General features: G+C 45.3%; 1 protein-coding gene across 1 annotated transcript in view; it reads right to left on the reverse strand.

Annotated features, from left to right (window-relative positions):
* GLIPR2 (GLI pathogenesis related 2) overlaps positions 1-17,751 on the reverse strand; it is a 41,890-nt gene that overhangs the window by 6,529 nt on the left and 17,610 nt on the right. The window contains exons 2-3 of the mRNA XM_068147526.1: positions 15,698-15,806; positions 11,684-11,787 (exon numbers count right to left, since the gene is read on the reverse strand). Of these exons, the coding sequence (XP_068003627.1) occupies positions 11,684-11,787; positions 15,698-15,806 (213 nt within the window). The remainder of the gene's footprint in view (positions 1-11,683; positions 11,788-15,697; positions 15,807-17,751) is intronic.

Consider the following 17,751-nt stretch of genomic DNA (forward strand, 5'->3'; position numbering starts at 1 on the left):
AAGTTAAGACACTTCTTGTGTTACTTCCATATGAATTTAAACTCTAGAGGCAATGACTGAGGTGAGTGTGACTGACCAAGCAGCAAGACTACATCTGCATCAAGGGATAATTTATTGATATTTCTTTTTTTGAGGAACTAGGGAAATTTAAGTCTGTTTTCAAATGAGCACAGCTACCAAAAAATAAATGTCTCTGTGGTGTCAAAGAAGGCCAAATAATTCTCAAATTTCCCATTGTTAGCACAGGGTAATATTTACATACCTCCCTCACCACCACTGAAATATTAGGCAAAGACATTTAGTGACTTAAAATTACATCTCCCTCATCTTGTCATGCTCCTGTCATTAGGCTTCTACATACAGCTTTTACCAGCTCCTGTGTCTTGGAACATCTTTGAAAAGACTTAAGTGAGCATTGCCAGATTTTCTGAGCAAAAGGGCATAAGGACTTCCTCTGCAGGGAGGCCTCCCACCTGTGGATGCAAGTGTATGAAGATATCCTCTTACAGCTCCAGCAAACCAAAGGAAAATGACATTTAGTTTTCCACATTCTCATCAGTAGTTAATAACTCAAATTTCTGAGTGCTTTATTTTTAGTGGTTCTTACTTAGAACTCAAACCTTTGCAAATCTCCACTTTGAGGCACTCTAACTTGGGGTACTACAGGCATCTCAAAATCACGTGTGAGGAGCTGCTTCTTGTGGAAAAGTCCTTGTGACCAGTACTCTCTTATGTCATCAAAGGCCTTCACTGACCACAGCTATGTAAGGACAGTGGCCAGTGAAGCAGCCCTCCGTGTCTGTGGATCTCTAAAGATGATGTCTGACAAAGAAATATTCCTTCCTTTTTTTCTGTTGAACAGTTAAGGAACCTCACCCTGGTCACAACAACCCCACAGCAAACTACAGACTTGGGGATGTGCAGCTGGAAAGCTGTGACTGGGAGAGGGCTCTGGGGATTCTGGCTGACCATTGATTAAATATGAGTCAGCAGAGCAGCCAAGAAAGCCAATGCATCCTGGCTTGTATTAGAAACACTGGGACCGGCAGGAACTGGGAGGTGATCCTCCTCCTGTACTCAGCACTGGTGAGGCCATACATCAAGTATTGTGTTCAGTTCTGGGACCCTCACTACAGGAAGGATATTGAGGTGCTGGAGTGTGTCCAGGCAAGGGCAACAATGCTTGTGAAGGGCCTGGAGCACATGGCTGATGAGGAGCATCTGAGGGAGCTGGGGTTGCTCAGTCTGGAGAAGAGGATGCTGAGGTGAGACCTCATCACTCTCTACGGCTACCTGAAGGGACACTGGAGCAAGGAGGGGGCAGCCTCTTCTCCGTGGTGTCAAGAGCAGGACTAGAGGAAATGGTTTCAAGCTGTGCCAGGGGAGGTTCAGGCTGGGTGCTAGGAAATACTTCTTCACAGGTTTATCAAACACTGCAATGGTCTGCTCAGGGCAGTAGTGGAGGCACCATCCCTGGAGGTGTTTAAGCAGTGTGTGGACCTGGTGCTTAACGACATGGTTTAGTGTTGACCCTTCAGTGCTGAGTCAAAGATTGGACTGGATGATCTGTGAGGTCTCTTCCAACCGGATGTTTGATTTCTGTAGTCAAAAGGAGCAGATTCTGCTAATCTGCAGTGCACCCCACAGAACAGGCAGCACAGAGGGCAGGAGCTCACACCAGAACTTGCAGCTGCTAAGCACTCAGGAGTCAAATGTTACTTCTTTTCCATTACTGATGGTTAGGAAATTCTTGTGTCAAACACTATGGGGGAAAGGGGACAGGTTTTTCCCTGAGCTACATCAATAATGAGATTCCTGCCTAGCATTCCAGGATGTATAACGCAAGGCCAGTTGCTATCATAGGAAGCTGCCAATGCTGCTAGGCCTGCTGTCATGAGGAACAACGTCCCTGGTGGACTGTTGGCTGCAGAACAGCAGTGACTCATGCTTTGCTCTTCTGCAGCAAAAAGTCTTAAACTTGCACTGTTCTAGAAGTCAAGACAGTGTAAACTTCTTTAAAAGTCCATTTCTTTTGAGTGCAGTCTGCTAAAAGAATGGCATCCTCAGCCTGGCAAGCTGGCATTGATTATATGTTACTGAATTAAATGCCCTCTCTTGAGAGGTTTGTGAACTGAGAGCTCTATAAACTTACCCATGCCACTCTGCTTGCTGGGATGTGCTCTCTTTAATACAGTCAATTTACTTTTTCTACATAAGAAAAGGTAGCAAAACCTCTCCTGCTTCCCAAAGTACTTGTTTCAGGAATAACAATATGTTCCTTCTTTCCTTGCTCTCCCTGCAGCAAACAAACCCTCTAGACCTGTTTTACTCTTCAAGTCTGTAACACAAATAAATATGTTTCCTACTCATATTAAAGCTAAAATGAAGACTTAAAAAAAAAGTGTGAGGGGCAATCTTTGTGCACTATAAGATGAAAAAACACATAAAAAACCCACCCTCAAACATGCAGATCAACCTGTCCCACACTAGAATGCGATGTTATGAAGGATTTAGGTGTGTTTGTGGTAAGCTGGGTAGAACAGAAGTACAGAATGTGGTTACAGACATATTGTGTCTTATGTATTTCATAGTTTCATAGTTTCATTCAGGGTTGGAAGGGACCACAAGGATCATCTAGTTCGAACCCCCTTGCCATGGGCAGGGACACCCCACACTAGATCAGGCTGCCCAGAGCCTCATCCAGCCTGCTCTTAAACACCCCCAGGGACGGGGCCTCAACCACCTCCCTGGACAACCCATTCCAGGGTTTCACCACTCTCATGGTGAAGAACCTCCTCCTCACATCTAGCCTGAATCTCCCCACATCCAGCTTCATTCCATTCCCCCTAGTCCTATCACTACCTGAGACCTTGAGAAGTCCTTCCCCAGCCTTCCTGTAGGCCCCCTTCAGATACTGGAAGGCCACAATTAGGTCACCTCGGAGCCTTGTCTTCTCCAGACTGAACAGCCCCAACTCCCTCAGTCTGTCCTCATAGGAGAGGTGCTCCAGCCCTCTGATCATCCTTGTGGCCCTTCTCTGGACACGTTCCAGCACCTCCACATCCCTCTTGTAATAGGGGCTCCAGTACTGGACACAGTACTCCAGGTGGGGTCTCACCAGGGCTGAGTAGAGGGGGAGGATCACCTCCCTCGACCTGCTGGCCACACTTCTCCTGATGCAGCCCAGGATCTGATTGGCTTTCTGGGCTGCAAGTGCACATTGAGAGCTCATGTTGAGCTTCTTGTCCACCAGCACCCCCAAGTCTCTCTCCTCAGGGCTACTTTCCAGCCAGTCACTGCCCAGCCTGGATTTGTGCCTGGGATTGCCTCGACCCAGATGCAGGACCCTGCACTTGCTCTTATTGAACTTCATGAGGTTGGCTTGTGCCCACCTCTCCAGCCTGTCAAGGTCCCTCTGGATGGCCTCTCTTCCCTCCAGAGTGTCTGCTGCACCACACAGCTTGGTGTCATCAGCAAACTTGCTGAGGGTGCACTCAATGCCACTGTCCATGTCACTGACAAAGATGTTGAATAAGACAGGTCCCAGGACTGATCCCTGAGGGACTCCGCTTGTCACTGGCCTCCACTGGGACACGGAGCCATTGACAGCCACTCTTTGGGTGTGGCCATCAAGCCAGTTCCTTATCCATCTAGTGGTCCACCCATCAAACCCATGTGTCACCAGTCTGGAGACCAGGATGTGATGCAGGACAGTGTCGAAGGCTTTGCTCAGGTCCAGGTAAATGACATCAGTTGCTCGCCCCTCATCTATTAATTTTGTCACCTGCTCATAGAAGGCCACCAGGTTGGTCAGGCAGGATTTGCCCTTGGCAAAGCCATGCTGACTGTTCCAAATCACCTCTTCACTATTCTTTTGAGCGAGTAGTGACTCCAGGAGGATCTGCTCCATGATCTTTCCAGGCACAGAGGTGAGACTGACTGGCCTGTAGTTCCCTGGTTCCTCCTTCTTACCCTTTTTGAAGATGGGGGCAATGTTTCCCCTTTTCCAGTCTGTGGGGACTTCCCCAGACTGCCATGACTTTTGAAATATAATAGAGAGGGGTTCAGCAACCTCATCTGCCAGTTCTCTCAGCACCCGTGGGTGTATCCCGTCGGGTCCCATGGACTTGAACACTTTCAGGTTCTTCAGGTGATCACGAACCTGATCTGCACTTACAATGGGCAGTTCTTCCTCCCCGTCCCTGGCTTTGACTTCCATAACATCAGGAGTGTGGCTAGAGGCCCTTGCAGTGAAGACTGAGGTAAAGAAGTATCTCAGCCTTTTCCTCATCACTTGTGACCATGTCACCATTTTCCTTTCTGAGGGGGCCCACACCTTCCCTAGTCTTCTTCTTCCCATTAATATACCTGTAGAAGTTCTTAGTGTTCCCTTTAATCTCCCTGGCTAGATTCAATTCAAACTCTGCTTTGGCTTTCCTGACCAGGACTCTTGCTGCTCGGGCAGCTTCCTTATATTCCCCCTGTTCTACCTGTCCTTCCCTCCACTTCCTGTAGAGTTTCCTTTTAAGTAATAGTGTCTAGTAGCTCCTTGCCCATCCAGGCAGGCCTCCTAGCATTCTTACCTGCTTTTCTCTTTGTTGGTACACAGAGCTCCTGGACACAGAGGAGGTGGTCCTTGAATACTGACCAGCTGTCCTGGGTCCCTCTTCCCTCCAGGGCTTTGTCCCACGACACTTTGGCTAGCAGATCCCTGAAGCGATCAAAATCTGCATGCCTAAAGTCTAGGGTCGTGAGCTTGGAATACTTCCTCCTGATTGCCCTGAGGATATTAAATTCAACTGCTTCATGGTCACTGCAGCCAAGGCCGTCTATGAGCCTCACATTGCTTACCAGCCCTTCCCTGTTGGTGAGAACAAGGTCCAGCATTTCAGGGAATCACAGAACATATCTGGTTAGAAGAGGCCTCGAAGATCATCCAGTCTCAACCTTCAACCCAGCACTGAAGGGTCAACACTAAACCATGTCCCAGGTTCACACACCACTTGAATATCCCCAGGGATGGTGACTCCCCCACTGCCTTGGACAGACCATTACAATGTTTTATAACCCTTTCAGTGAAGAAATATTTCCTTATATCCAGCCTAAACCTCCTCTGTCTCTGCTTATAACCATTTCCTCTAGTCCTGTCACTTGACACCAAGAAGAGGCTGCCACCTCCTCACTCCAACCTCCCTTTAGGTCATTGTAGAGAAAGATGAGGTCTCAATTCAGCCTCCTCTTCTCCAGACTGAACAACTCCAGTTCCCTCAGATACTCCTCAGGAGGCCATGTGCTCCAGGCCCTTTGCCAGCCTTGTTGTCCTTCTCTGGACGTGCTCCAGCACCTCAATATCCTTCCTGTAGTGAGAGTCCCAGAACTCAACACAATACTTGAGGTATGGCCTCACCAGTGCTGATTACAGGGGGATAATCACCTCCCTGTTCCTGCTGGTCACAGTGTTTCTGTTCTAGTGCTTAAGTTACTGTATTCTGTAAGCAATATTTTGACAGATGTGGGACTAAATCCCACTGCTACCAGAACTTAATCCTCTCTGTTAATGCATCAGTGTGATAGAGCATAAAGAGCAGTTCAGGAGAAAGTTACCTCTGCTCACCTAGGCTCCAGGCAACAAGAATTTAAAATCTCTGTAATTGAAACGTTGCAGGATACACAGACACACTGACAAACACTGTATCTTGTCATCATTCTTTAAAGAAATTTGAGAATATCATCATGTGAAAAGCTGGGAACTCTCATTCAATGAAGATGGCAATGGCATCAGTAAGACTACCTTGGTCTTGTACATGAAGACAAGAAGCATAGCTGGGTAGCACAATCTATGAGGTGTGAATTCTCAGCCTTTGTGGGTGAAAGCTTGCAAGTTACTGCAGCCGCACAGTGAAAGCCTGGAAGCTGATAGCTATGCTCCATCTTTCACATGCAGAATCAGATTAATATACAGCATTACTGTCATCCTCCTTTAATTAAGAGAGTCATCACATCATGGGCTGAGAGAAATGTAAGACTAGCTTGTTCGTGGGAAATGAGAAGATGAGCAAAGGACCAGGCAACTTTTGGCAGGCTGTCTTGAAATCATGTTAAAGAAGTGGCCTGGAAGAGAGGGAATGCCTTCTATCTGTCATATGCCATAGGAGGTAAAGGGTGTCCTATGCAGAAGCTATTATTAGGTACCTGCTTGTCTTCTCCTGTGGTGAGTGAATTTGCTCTCTTTTCCTCTGAAAAACTTTTCTTCTGATTCTTTGCCCCTTGGGGAGCAGTAAACAATGCAGTGGTGGGACATAAGCCAAACCAATACTGCAAGAGACAGCTGATATATAGGGGACTAAAGAAAAACTCTGGTTTGATCCTAGTAACACTCAAGCTTTCAGAAGTAGAACAACAGATAGGCCAGCAGAGCACTGAGCCTACCTGCTTTAGCAGCAACATGCATCCCTCAGACTTGCTGGTTCAGAGAACTGACCACATAATTTCCCTTGGAAGTTATTATCACAGAGTAAGTGATGCAGTTACACTTGGTGTCCATTTCCCCTCTCTTTCAATGTTTCACTGGAAACAGCTCCCACTCCCACAGAAGCTCTCCCAAAACAGGGGCTGGTCACTGCTCAAAATGCATTTCACTGAGAAGGAAAGAGCAGCGAAATCTCACTCCCACCCCTCATTCCTGATTATAGCAGTCATAAAAGTTTGCTCCTCTCCAAAAGCATGCAGATCTGTCTTACAGTCAGTGCTGCCGCTCCACTCGCAGAACTGCTGTTCTCTTCAAACACCCTTCCTGTCTGTGGAGCTGCAAACTCCATTTAGCCTTTAAAAAACTTCTCCATGGATACAGTTTCACTCCACTCTCCTAGTGATAGCTGACTGATGACCTGCTCCCTTAGGCTTACCAGATGTTCATTTCAGAACAGGCTGAATCTCATCCTAACAAGTTTCATCAGTACCATGCCTTGCATAGAAAATTTTTTGCAGAAATTCTTGAGTTAGTGTCCAAGTACAGTTCTGCCCAAGACAAAAATCAGCACAGTGGTTTTATTTTAGTCATCCAAGGTATAAGCTTTCAATGTGGTCACACTGACCATGCCTCAAGCTGCCCCATATGGTCAGAGGATTAATCATATGAGGCTGGTCCTCACACAGGACTAACAGTTCTGGTGTAAAGTTCTTCTGTTGTACCACTCTGTGCAGGCTAGAGAGGTGGCTAGTGTCCCACCACTGCGTTGTTTACTGCTCCCCAAGAGTTAAAGAATCAGAAAAAAAGTTTTTCAGAGGAAAGAAAGCAAGTTTACTCACTAGGTACCTACCTGTCTCCTCATGTAGTGATAACTTCCATGTAAGATACCCCTCATCTCCTGTAGCATATGACAGATACAAGGCATTCCCTTCACTTCCAGGACACTTCTTGAACATGATTTCAATAAATACACTGCATGTAAACAGGTGTGCCAGCACTCTTGTCTGACCGTTCTCTCATCAGTTGTCCTGTTGTTTCATTACATTGTATTTCTAACTATTCTCCTGGGTGATGAATGGGGATGTCAGTGCTAACAGCTGACATCAGACCAGGGGCTGCAGAACCCTGGGTGCCTGTGGTGCCAGCCACTGGAGCACTAGTACGACTGCATGTGCCTGAACAGTAGAATAGAACAGAGTAGAATAGAATAGAATAGACCAGGTTGGAAGAGACCTTCAAGATCATTGTGTCCAACCCATTATCCAACACCACCTAATCAACTAAACCATGCAACCAAGCACCCCATCAAGTCTCTTCCTAAACATCTCCAATGATAGCGACTCCACTACCTCCACAGGCAGCCATTCCAATGGCCAACCTCTCTATGAAGAATTTCTTCCTAACATCCAGCCTAAACCTCACCTGGCACAGCTTGAGTCTGTGTCCTCTTGTTCTGGTGCTATTTGCCTGGGAGAAGAGACCAGCCTCCGCCTGTTTACAACCTCCCTTCAGGTAGTTGTAGAGAGTGATAAGGTCTCCCCTGAGCCTCCTCTTCTCCAAGCTAAGCAGCCCCAACTCCCTCAGCCTCTTCTCATAGGGCTTGTGTTCCAAACCCCTCACCAACTTTGTTGTCCTTCTCTGGACACATTCCAGCAAGTGAACATCCTTGCTAAACTGAAGGGCCCAGAACTGGACACAGTACTCAAGATGTGGCCTAACCAGTGCAGTGTACAGAGGCAGAATGACCTCCCTGCTTCTGCTGGCCACACTGTTGCTGATACAGGCCAGGATGCTGTTGGCCCTCTTGGCCGCCTGGGCACACTGCAGGCTCATGTAAAGCTGGAGGAGCTTGCAAGCCAGTGATGTGCTCTGAGGGGAGTCAGTGCAGAAGTGCGTGGCCACCACAGTGACAAGGGATGACTTGGCTGATGGCCAGGGAGGTGCATGTGTGTGAGACGTACTCTACTGGCAGCTGAAGTACAGCTGCAGCCTCAGGGGTTGGTACGTCCAGGTGCAAGCAGCTGGGGAGACCAGGATCCAGGGGGCAGCTACTGGGCAGACTGCATGTCTGAGCTTGACTGCTGCAGGGATCCACACTGGGATTTTATTTGTAGTACTCAGAAATATGCATACACATACATACATATGCACAACTGACTGCTATAAAAATATAGATCACACCTCTTAAAGAAAAGCATTACTGGGAAATAATATTATGTATGTATATATAAACAAAGACATATTGTTGTGTATATATGTATAGTCCTGTAACATACTGCATTGCAATTAGCCAAAACAGGGAACAGGATGAGGCCACTTGTGCTGTTCATTTTAATGTTGTTCTGATCTGTGCCTATGTACACATGTAGAGCTGTATCTGTGTGTTTGTGTGTGCAAGCCTAGGAATACCTGCTTAGCCTCACTTTTGGGAACACAAGGCTGTGGCAGCCTGACCACCGTATTAAGCTCGCCCTAACATTTAATTTCTCTGGACCCAGCCAAAGGACCCTTAAATCTTCAAGTAATCCCCTGGAGTAAGTTGCTAAAACCCACATTTTTTGTGCAAGGATGGGCAACAGCATGGTGATCTACTTGAATGCTGAGGTTTGGGGTACCTAGAGTTTCTCAAACATTATTTTAGCTTTTATTATCACAAACTTCCTTCCACCAATCTGAGGTGAAGGAAGGTAGATTGAAATTTGCCTCAGAAATAAAAAAAATCTAACTAGCCTGAAATCAGACTAATGGTTTTAGAAGGTAATCCCCTACTTCCAGCATTCCTTATGCAAGTCCTTATTTTATTTACAGTACTGTATAAGACCGGTGCAAGCAAGAGATGCATCAAGGCAGGCTCTCAGTCAGAGCATGCTCCTCCAGGGCTGGAGCACAGGGTGCCTGTGCTGCTCTGCCCACTGATCTCAACCTGTAGGCAGACCCAGGCTCATCCTGGAACAGATTTGGGTGATAACATTCAGTGAATTTCTCTTATGAACTCTCTACAGTTCTTAAGCTGCTATATATTCACAGGCAACATGGCACATTCCTCACGACCACACCAGCCATCCCCATCAGAATTCAGTCATCCAGTGCTTGCCTTCAGCCTGCCAACACATGAGAGATGAGACAAGGCATCCTGAGAAGCCTGACACTGCAGCTGCCAAGGCAGGCTGTGGTCTCTCACATTAGTGGCAGATGACAGTTCACTTATTTGAACGGAGACAAAGAGAAGTCTGCCACGGAGCGGCTCCTGCAGGACCGGAGGGAGGAAACAGCTGTCAAATATTTCTTGGATTACAGGGATAAACATATTTCCAGCAATAGCTTTAGGCTATGTAACTCCAAAGTCCTGAATACAATTCAAGGTATTCTTGTACCAGGAGAGGAGTCAAACTAGAAGGCTTTTATAGTTGAAAGCTTATATTTTTCTCTGAAAGAAGAAATGCATCTTCTGGCATGATTACAGAACTCAGTAGGAGCCAAAATAAACAATAGCATCACTTTTTAGAGAGAATACAGAGTATGCTGGAGGTTTATTGTGTTTTGCTTTATCTGGGAAATAAACCAGAGGACACTGCCTGCCTTTGTTAAGCCCTTGAATGGATGCCTTAATACAAGTTTCAGCCTCATTGAGCAGGGTACAAATTAACTCTCCAAAGGGAACTATATGAGAAAGAGGAAGAATGAACCAGCTCCACAGAGGTGAAGACTAAGCCCAGATGAGAGAACAACCTTCTTTGAAGAACTAGTTTTCTCATTCTGATACTTTGACTGATCCTGCTACATAGGAAATGCAGAAGTGTTTTACAGAACAAAAGAGGATGTGACTTAAATTTCTCAGCAAGACATTCTATCTTGTGGATTAAAAAAAAAAATAGCAACAGAACTGCTCAAAACTGGCAAGTTATGTATGGAAAGAGTGCACTGAAGAACAACAAATGGGATCCAGAAAAAGGCAGGATACAATTTATGGAAGGATTCATGTGTTTTGTTTCCAGCTCTGTAAGTGGGAATTCTGCAGCTCCAACCTCAGGGGAAGGAGCCCAGGCCATTAACACAAACAAGATGGAAGAAGTAAGCTCAGTCAGTGAGTCATAGGCTCTATGCAAACTTTGCCATACATCTGTGTTTTCCCATGCTGCTCTGAACCCTTGCCTCAGACTTTGGCAATGGACAGAATGCCAAATATGAGCAGATCAAATTGTATTTTCCACCCTGGGCTTCTCTTTCAACATGAAAATGTACCCACTGGGGACTGGACTTGGCACTTGCAGAGGAATCAAGCAGTGTCCTTGAGTCTAAAAGTCACTAAAAAATTCCAGGTCCTTCAAACAGAGCCTCTAGAATGAAGAAATGAGCTTCTCTCTCCCTGAGGCTCTACTGGAAATTTTAAAGGTAGATGGGAATAAAGAAAGCAAGCAACTTTTAATCCATTCTATCTGCTGTCTCAGCAGGCTGACATGAGCCCTGCCCTCTTGAGGGGGCAGGAGGCAAGAGTCTGCTGAACACTGGTCTGATTGAAGGCCCACCACAAGCTGTCAGCTCCTCAGGCATCACAACTGAAGGTTGCCAGCTATATGTTGCATTTATGACCAGAAAGTATATGGAGTATTTTTGTCTTCAAAAGTGAAGCCATGGTAAAGGGCTCACATCCCATTTCCTAACAGCAGAAGAGAGTAGATGCCTGACACATTAGCCTCTGTCACTTTAGTGTCTGCCCCTGCCCTGGTTTTGTCCCCACAAAAACTGCTGTGTAGTACATAGTGGCCATTTCTTCCATCCTTCTCAGACAGCTGGCCTGCAGTCAGGACCCTTCTTTGGCTGGGGAAAACTAAGGGTGGAAGTGAAGCACAGGGCATTGTCAGCTTCCTTCTCTCTGCCCATAGACATACAAGTACCACTCAACACAGCTTCACAGCAGGGACATATGGAGCAGCCTAGTTGCCAAGCCCTGCCTCCAGAGGGTCATAGCACACTACCAAACAGTCCCTTTCCCACCATGTGCCTACACGTGCTTCTAGTCTTCAGTATACACAGGTGACTGCAAGCTACCATCCTGTTTGCAGGAAGCCTGGGCTGGACTGGGCAGTAGCAGACATTTTGGATGTAGATGAAATGCCAGGACTCTTGCAACCACTCACAGCCCAAAGTACATGAGACAGACCTTTTACCCTGTGTCTGTGAGACAAGAGAAGAAAGCAAGAGAAGAAAGCTTACCTGGTTGGTCATAGGATGCCCATGCTAGGTTTTCTCCACATTTTCCATTAGCAGACTCGGAGCTGTGTTTGAGGACCCTGGTGGCAGCCAGTTCTTCTGCATACCTAGCAAAGTAAGCCACACATTGAGGCACAGACCACAGCCACAGTGAGAGAAGAGGAGGGGATGTAAGAGGAATAGGAAAAGAGGAAAGCAAAGAATTTTGCAGGAAGGTGGTGGTTTAAGTCCAGTTACACAGATGCGAAGCCTAGAAGCCTGGGATGCTTGAAGCTTGCATAGATCTAGGAGTTAGGCAAAGGCAAAGCCTAGAGGCCATTTTCCTGTCTTTCTTGAGCATCTGTGTCACTACTGAGGATGGCCTAGAATAAATCAAAAGGCAGATCTTCCCCCACCATGGTCTGCCCAGTACATGGAAAGCTACCAGCCATCCATAGCTGCAGCTGCTGGTGGAAATGGCAGTACCTGAGGGCAATTGCTACAGGTGTCACCTGACATTTCCAAGCTCCTTGTGGGAGTAACTTACATGTTCTAAGTGAGACAGAAAAGAAATCAAAGCAGGGATTCATCCAAAGCAAGTGTAAAAAACCCTACATATACAAATGAACAGAAGTCAAATGCAAAACAAGAGCAATGTGCCAGGTGAGAGCACTGAAGAGAAGGAGACCACAGGGAGAATCTGAGGCAACAACTGTGTGCACTAACACAGGGATAATCAGCACTGTTCCTACAGAAGCTGATGTGTGAGAGTATGGGATGTATTTTACTGTCTTATGGCAACAGGGTTAAGAACAGCATCACATGAAAAACAACTATGCTCTTTATTTGCTGTGCTCTTGTGAGACCTCCATCTTGAATGCTGCATTCAGTTTTGGTGTCCCCATCATAAGAAGGACACACAGCTGTGGGAGTGAGTCCAGAGGAGGGCCATAAAGATGATCCAGGGGCTGGAAAACTTCTATAAGAACAGGCTGAGGAAACAGGGATTGTTCTGCCTAGAAAAGAGAAGACTCCAGGGGCACCTTAGAGCTGCCTTCCAAATACCTAAAGGGATCCTACAGAAAGGCTGGACGAGGACTTTTCATAAGGGTGTCTAGCGATAGCGGGATGGTTTTAAGCAGAGGGAGAATAGGTTTAGACTGGATCTTAGGAAGAAGTTCTTCGGTATGAGGGTGGTGAGACTCTGGAATAGGCTGCTCAGGGAGGTTGTGCATGCCTCCTCCTGGGGCTGTTTAAGGCCAGGTTGGATAAGGCCTTGAGCAGCTGAGTTAAGTTATGAGGCATCCCTGCCCATAGCAGGGAGGTTGGAATAGATGATCTCTAAAGGTCCCTTCCAACCTAAGCCATTCTATGATTATTCAGCATTGGAAAATCTTCAATACAGAGACAATGAAAATGTAAAGACCGTTTGTTATTTCTCATGGCAAAAGAAATAAGTGTGTTACACACAGAACCATCAGGTCACAGCTGTAAAAGTCAAGTAAGACAAAGCACTTTTTCTGCACTGTGCAGAAGTCATTGCTACACAGACAAAGTGCAGATGGGTTTGAAAACAGGCTAGACAAGTTTACAGTGTGTATGGGGTGGGGGTGTGTGTGGAATCTGCAGGGCTTATTAAAGAACAGCAACAAAATAACGAGGATATAAATCTACTGCTTAGAAGAAGAAAAATTCCAGGAGAAACCTGTAATTTCTGGTAGAAGGTAAGAGACAAAAGATCACCACATTGGCTTTGTCCTGCTCCTCCTTCCCTAGTCATGAGTTACTGGAATCTGCCAGAAAAAGGAAATTAGCCCAGCTGAACATTTTGGCCCAAGCTAGTACTTCAGTCATTAGGTTCTCATTTCCTTCCATTCTATCCTCCTAACAAAACAAAACAAAACCCAAACAAACAAATCCACAACTATTTAGCTATCACCATTAATTTAGGAATAATGAAAACTAGTCACTTGTCAGCCTACTAGATCCTGAACTAGAGGATTTCTAGATGCTCCTTCACTACAGTACTGTGATCTAAGGAGGATTCCCACTTCCCAAGCAAGACACAAGACTGGAACAAAGCACACCTTGCACACAGCTAAAGTTGTCAAGGATTTGAGACAAAGGGTGATTAATACCTCAGGCTCAGTTGAAAGCTTGAGATTTGCATCTGAGATCATCACCCTATGCTTCATTACAGTTAGAGATAAACAGACACCTGCTGAGAGTGATTCATCTCATGCTAAAGCCGGGATCCAATAGTCAGTTCATCTAACCTGTCAGAATCATGGGAACTGAAAATCGTCAGAAACAGGACATTTTCAACAAAGATAGAGAAGTACTGAAAAGTACCCAGAGATATACCCAAAAATAATATATGAGATATACCTAAAGAGAAGGTGAAGTTCTCTGAATTTAAGATTATGTAAAATCTGTCTTGACAAATAAGAGATTTCTTACATTTTGTATCTTCTACCCAGATCAAATCATTCCTGCTTCCCGCTCTCAACCAGTTCTACTAACCTCCAGGCATGCATTTTAAATTCTTACAAATTAAGTTACAGACCACAACCAAAGTTTTCCTATTGCTTTTCATCACAGCAAGGAAAGTCAGCTGAGACCAGAGAGGACTGTGAGGAATTCCAGAAAGATCTAAAAATACCCAGCAAGGGTAATGGCACACTTAGAGATAAATGTGGAGCAATGCATATTTGACAGAATAATCTGAACTATTCATACAAGTTAACTTGTTCAAAGCAACTGTAGCCCTTTGGACACACACAAGGGCTATTGACAAGTCAATGAAATTTCTTCTTGGTTGTGAGACATCATATAAAGAAAAACAAAGCAGCCCTTTGAAGAGCAGAAGGAAAGCCCCAGAAGATTACCAAGGTATGTGAATGAGTCACTGGCATTCCATCTCTTAGGAATACTGTATCCAGTTATCATGGCTTTCCAAAGGGGAAGAAAAAAAAAGTGTCAAAAAAAGAGACAGAAACAGATTTTCCTGCTTCCAGATCAGGTACTTGATGCATTGTATAGCACAATGCCTAGCACACAGGTATGATAGCACAACACTACTCTGGGACAGTAAATCAAGTTCTGGGACAGTTATAGCCTCTCAGGCTCCCAGTCAGCTGGTATAGAGAAGTCTGTATGGTTATGGTAGAAAGCCTAACCAGAGGTGAGAGCTCATGTCTGCAGAGATCAAACTGGCAGTTTACTGCCAGTAGCTATCCAGCTATTCTGGATAGTGGAATCAGCATTTACTCCTTCAAGCATCCCCTTGCATTGTCTGGGAAAATAAAAATTAAAAAATCCAAACCTACTTTGAAAAAGGTTGCTGTAAAGGGAAAAGAAATAATTTGGTTGCCATCTCTATAGCAAAGAGGACAAGCAGTATGAGACTCAAATTTCTGTAATGAAGGCTTAAGTCAGAGAGCAGGAAGATGGACCCACAGTTTGTTAGCATACCGCTTCAGCACTGGTGAAGAGGTGAGACATATTCTTCGTGGCAGAACAGAAAGCAGAGTATACTGACTTTGCCTTTGGACCAGGGAGATGGACAATTTGATCTGGATCTACCTCCTTGTGATTCCATTGATCTTACACCAGTTATCACTTCCTACCATGAAACAGCTCTTTTCTCACTATTTCAGCAGCAGTGGACATTCCCTTTCACATGACAATACATCATCTGACAGAGGTGGTGGTGAAGTATGTTTTAGGCAACTGTTCTCTGCAAAGGAGACATATCAGCATAGATAGATGCAGCCCATGTCTGAAAAAAGGTGCAAAAAGGATTTATACAGTTGTGGCCACAGGAGAGCCCGTGTGACCAGCTAGTGCTATGTGTTAGAGAAAGGAGGCATGACAAGAGCTGGGCAGGGAGACAGAAACAGTAAAGTCCCTCACTTTCCACCCAGTAAGTCTTCATTAGATCTAAACATGCCAAAAGGTAAATATTTTTGCAGAATGCACAATCAAACCTAGCATATAAGAGTCACAAATCTCATTAGGGAAAAGAACTGAACTCACTGTTGGGCTCCTCTGTTTAACTTCTTGCAGAGTTTTAATGGGGGGACTCCGTGTTTCTTCCTGTAGTCATTGTGAGCTTTCAAGACATCTTCAGCAAATTGTTTGGAGGCTGAAATTACAGCAGAAAAAAATGGGAAAAGTCTGTCAAATACAGACATTAGTGAAGACAGAAAAAAGCATTCCCTTGAGCTTAGATAATGGTGCAAGCTGAATTGAAAACCAGAAGAATACCACCCTCATTACCTGGGAGTAGGATGAAATGAACCCCTAATGCCTTCCATTCAGGAACTGAGACACTGCCATTGGGATGGTACAGTCTCATTAAAAGTTGAAGAAAAGTGTGAACCTTATTCCTTTCCTCAATAGCAAGGTGATTTAAAGTTAGTTTGACTGACTTTCATGTTAAGATTGAAGTGCACTGCATCACCACTGCAGAACAGTCTTCTAGTGAGTGACAAATAGGTTCTTAAAGGAGATGCTTTAAAATTGCAAATTATTATCACTGGATGCAAGAATTTTACGTATTAGTCAAGACACACCATAAAATAGAGCCACTAAAATGTGTAGCACTTTGAAACACACACCACTCTTTGTAATTCATTATAGTTCAAATTCACCGACATCTCAAAATGCACCTTTACTGGGCTCCAGGCAAATCATAGTACCATAGCATCAGTCAGGGTTGGAAGGGACCACAAGGATCATCTAGTTCCAACCCCCTTGCCATGGGCAGGGACACCCCACACTAGGTCAGGCTGGACAGAGCCTCATCCAGCCTGGGCTTAAACACCTCCAGGGATGAGGCCTCAACCACCTCCCTGGACAACACATTCCAGTGCTTCACCACTCTCATGGTGAAGAACTTCCTCCTCACATCCAGCCTGAATCTCCCCACCTCCAGCTTCATTCCATTCCCCCTAGTCCTATCACTACCTGAGATCCTGAGAAGTCCTTCCCCAGCCTTCCTGTAGGCCCCCTTCAGATACTGGAAGGCCACAATTAGGTCACCTCGGAGCCTTCTCTTCTGCAGACTGAACAGTCCCAACTCCTTCAGTCTGTCCTCATAGGAGAGGTGCTCCAGCCCTCTGATCATCCTTGTGGCCCTTCTCTGGACACGTTCCAGCACCTCCACATCCCTCTTGTAATAGGGGCTCCAGAACTGGACGCAGTACTCCAGGTTGGGTCTCACCAGGGCTGAGTAGAGGGGGAGGATCACCTCCCTTGACCTGCTGGACACACTTCTCTTGATGCACCCAGGATCTGATTGGCTTTGCGGGCTGCAAGTGTACTTGAGAGCTCATAATAATTGTTCATAAACAACAAGTGATCAGGAAAGAAATGACTGCTCAGGGTTTGTTTGTTTGTTTTCTTAACCCCCTGTGCTAGAGTGCATTCTGTAAACACCTGAATTCCAAAGTTACTGCAAAGCTTTAACAAATTTGCTCCTGTTTGTGCCACGACAAACTTGGGACTTTTAGCGGTACAACACAGAGGGCAGGTGACAAGTCACTGTGTAGTTCACCTTGATGGCAATTTCATTACCTCCTTTCATGACTTTGCTGATTTTTTTGATTGTTTGTTTGGTTGGTTTTTTTTGCTGAGATTTAGAGAAAAAAACTCAACATGTTCCCTGGCACTGGCCACCTTTTAGGAGAAATCTGAAACAGGGTATGGGGCAGTTGTAGATGTATGGATAGCAATGTCAAATCAGAAAGACATCTTTTACTTTCCCTGTGTTACTGAAGCTTCTGAACAGGCCAAGACATTGTTCAGTATTTACTCCACTTTTATCATGACACAGGTTTCTACATTTATTAATGACTCATCAGCTTAATTTCTGAATATCCTAAGTAGCACTATTATCACCATTTTCCTGTAAGACACTTCGGAAGCCGAAATAGACCTCACGACTAGAAAGTGTTTCCTGTTACTAAGCTTAGCTTTCTCAACTTCCCCTCACTACTCAATCCTAACAACTATCATCAATCACTCTCCCCTTTATCAGTGTGTGCACTATTCTGATGCTTGTAGAGCTGTCAGTTTGCACACACTGC

Source organism: Melanerpes formicivorus, unplaced genomic scaffold (assembly GCF_026170545.1).
Source record: "Melanerpes formicivorus ecotype bairdi unplaced genomic scaffold, bMelFor1.0.p_v2 SCAF_15, whole genome shotgun sequence".
In the NCBI taxonomy this organism is placed as follows: domain Eukaryota; kingdom Metazoa; phylum Chordata; class Aves; order Piciformes; family Picidae; genus Melanerpes; species Melanerpes formicivorus.